Source organism: Cyprinodon variegatus, unplaced genomic scaffold (genome assembly GCF_000732505.1).
Source record: "Cyprinodon variegatus isolate N-32 unplaced genomic scaffold, C_variegatus-1.0 Scaffold76, whole genome shotgun sequence".
NCBI lineage: Eukaryota > Metazoa > Chordata > Actinopteri > Cyprinodontiformes > Cyprinodontidae > Cyprinodon > Cyprinodon variegatus.
Genome location: NW_015150529.1, coordinates 484,478 through 486,073, shown reverse-complemented (window position 1 = coordinate 486,073; position 1,596 = coordinate 484,478). Strand labels below are relative to the sequence as shown.

At 37.1% G+C, this 1,596-nt stretch overlaps 1 protein-coding gene across 1 annotated transcript in view; it reads right to left on the bottom strand.

Annotated features, from left to right (window-relative positions):
- Positions 1-1,596, bottom strand: part of igf2r (insulin like growth factor 2 receptor) — a 63,594-nt gene that overhangs the window by 5,320 nt on the left and 56,678 nt on the right. The window contains exon 45 of the mRNA XM_015372814.1: positions 359-681. Within this exon, the coding sequence (XP_015228300.1) occupies positions 359-681 (323 nt within the window). The remainder of the gene's footprint in view (positions 1-358; positions 682-1,596) is intronic.

The following is a 1,596-nucleotide window of genomic DNA, read 5'->3' as shown; positions in this document are numbered from 1 at the left end:
TAACTGAGACTGCGCCTTTTAGTACGGTGCGCCTTATTCATGGTTAGACTAATTATTACTTCCCAGTGATTAATCTAAATATTTTTAGATTTTTTTTTATAAAAACATCCCAATCTTAATATATTTTTGATATTAATCATATAACTAAAGGATTTTAGTAAAGAAAAGTATATTAACATTTTAACCATGTATGAGGCAATTAATTCATTATGAAATTCTTTTAAAACCTTTTAGAGACTTTTACATTGAAAAGCAACAACAACATTTATAAGACAATCTGCATAAAAAGAGAGGCCCCAATAAACCAGCCCTTTTTTAAACAGATGCTATTTTTTTTCTTATTAACCACATTAGTTACCTGCAATGTAGTACTTTGCTTTTTCAGAAGAGCCAATCCTACGTCTGTAGTCATCGTTCAGCTTCACCTGACAGATGTTTGCACCACGACACTTCGGCAGGGAGGGGTTGGTGATGCCGGACAGCTGGATGTGGTAGATGTAACGGTCGCCATTGGTACGGATGTCGCCAGAAGCCTGATGTGGGCTGAAGCAGATAAAAATATTGTTTTTCTTTTTAGGTTTTAGTAAAGGTTGTGTGCAGTTTTTGGTATAAAACCATCCATTTAAAGCAGGACTCAGAGTTTTTCCAAGATTAGCTTGATAAACTGTACAAAAGCTTCTCCTCGAACAAAGGAAACAAGACTTGATTGAATGTAGTTAAGGCCATAAAAGGGGGAAACTAGCTTTATGTTAACCTTAAAATTCTTTACCATGCAACGATTGAAGACTACTGACTTGGTAACGAACTGCATGACCTGAGAAAACTCGAATAAAATCATATGAACCAGCGTTTGAATTAAGCACAGGGCAGTCTAATATTCTCACAGAATAATTACAGATAACAATATCCTGGCTCTATGCTTTTAGTGCTGAAATGAAATCCATTACTAAAAAGGGGAACGTTGACATCTTCATATTGTCTTTATATAAAAATAGAAAAAATAAATGTTTTTCTAAAGCTGCCACACATAAGCTAACACATTTATTGCACAGTTGTTGTTACCGTTATCAGAAACTGACAGTTTTTTTAGAAAAATGCCTTTTGTGTGAAACAATAAGGCTTTTTTAGAGCAACCCTTGTTTAGGTCACTGGTTTCCTGCAAGTTTCTATTTTTGATCCTTTCTGATTTAATCCATTCATAACACCCTCACATAACGCATAATGTGTGGTAGCCTCCATCTAGCGAGCTCAGCATGGGTTTAACGCTGATAAACTTTGGTTAATTCTAGGGGTGTAAATAATAATGGTTTTGTATCGATGCATCGATCCAACAGCCGACGATCCGATGCATCGATACGTCCGCAAGAGAATTGATTCATGTTTTTTTTTTTCCCTCAAGTCTATTTTTATCCTGGACGTAATTCTCCCTCCCGTGCTGCGGTGGCGCTAAACCTATTTTGCCCTCCTACCTCGCTTCCTGGTTATACTCGTACAGCAGTTTGTTGCAGTAAGTTTGACACAGACATTTTTGATTTATGCTCAATATTGAAGCGTGGTCTGTGCTGCACGCTGTGGGTCTAGATACGGCCGAGGCGG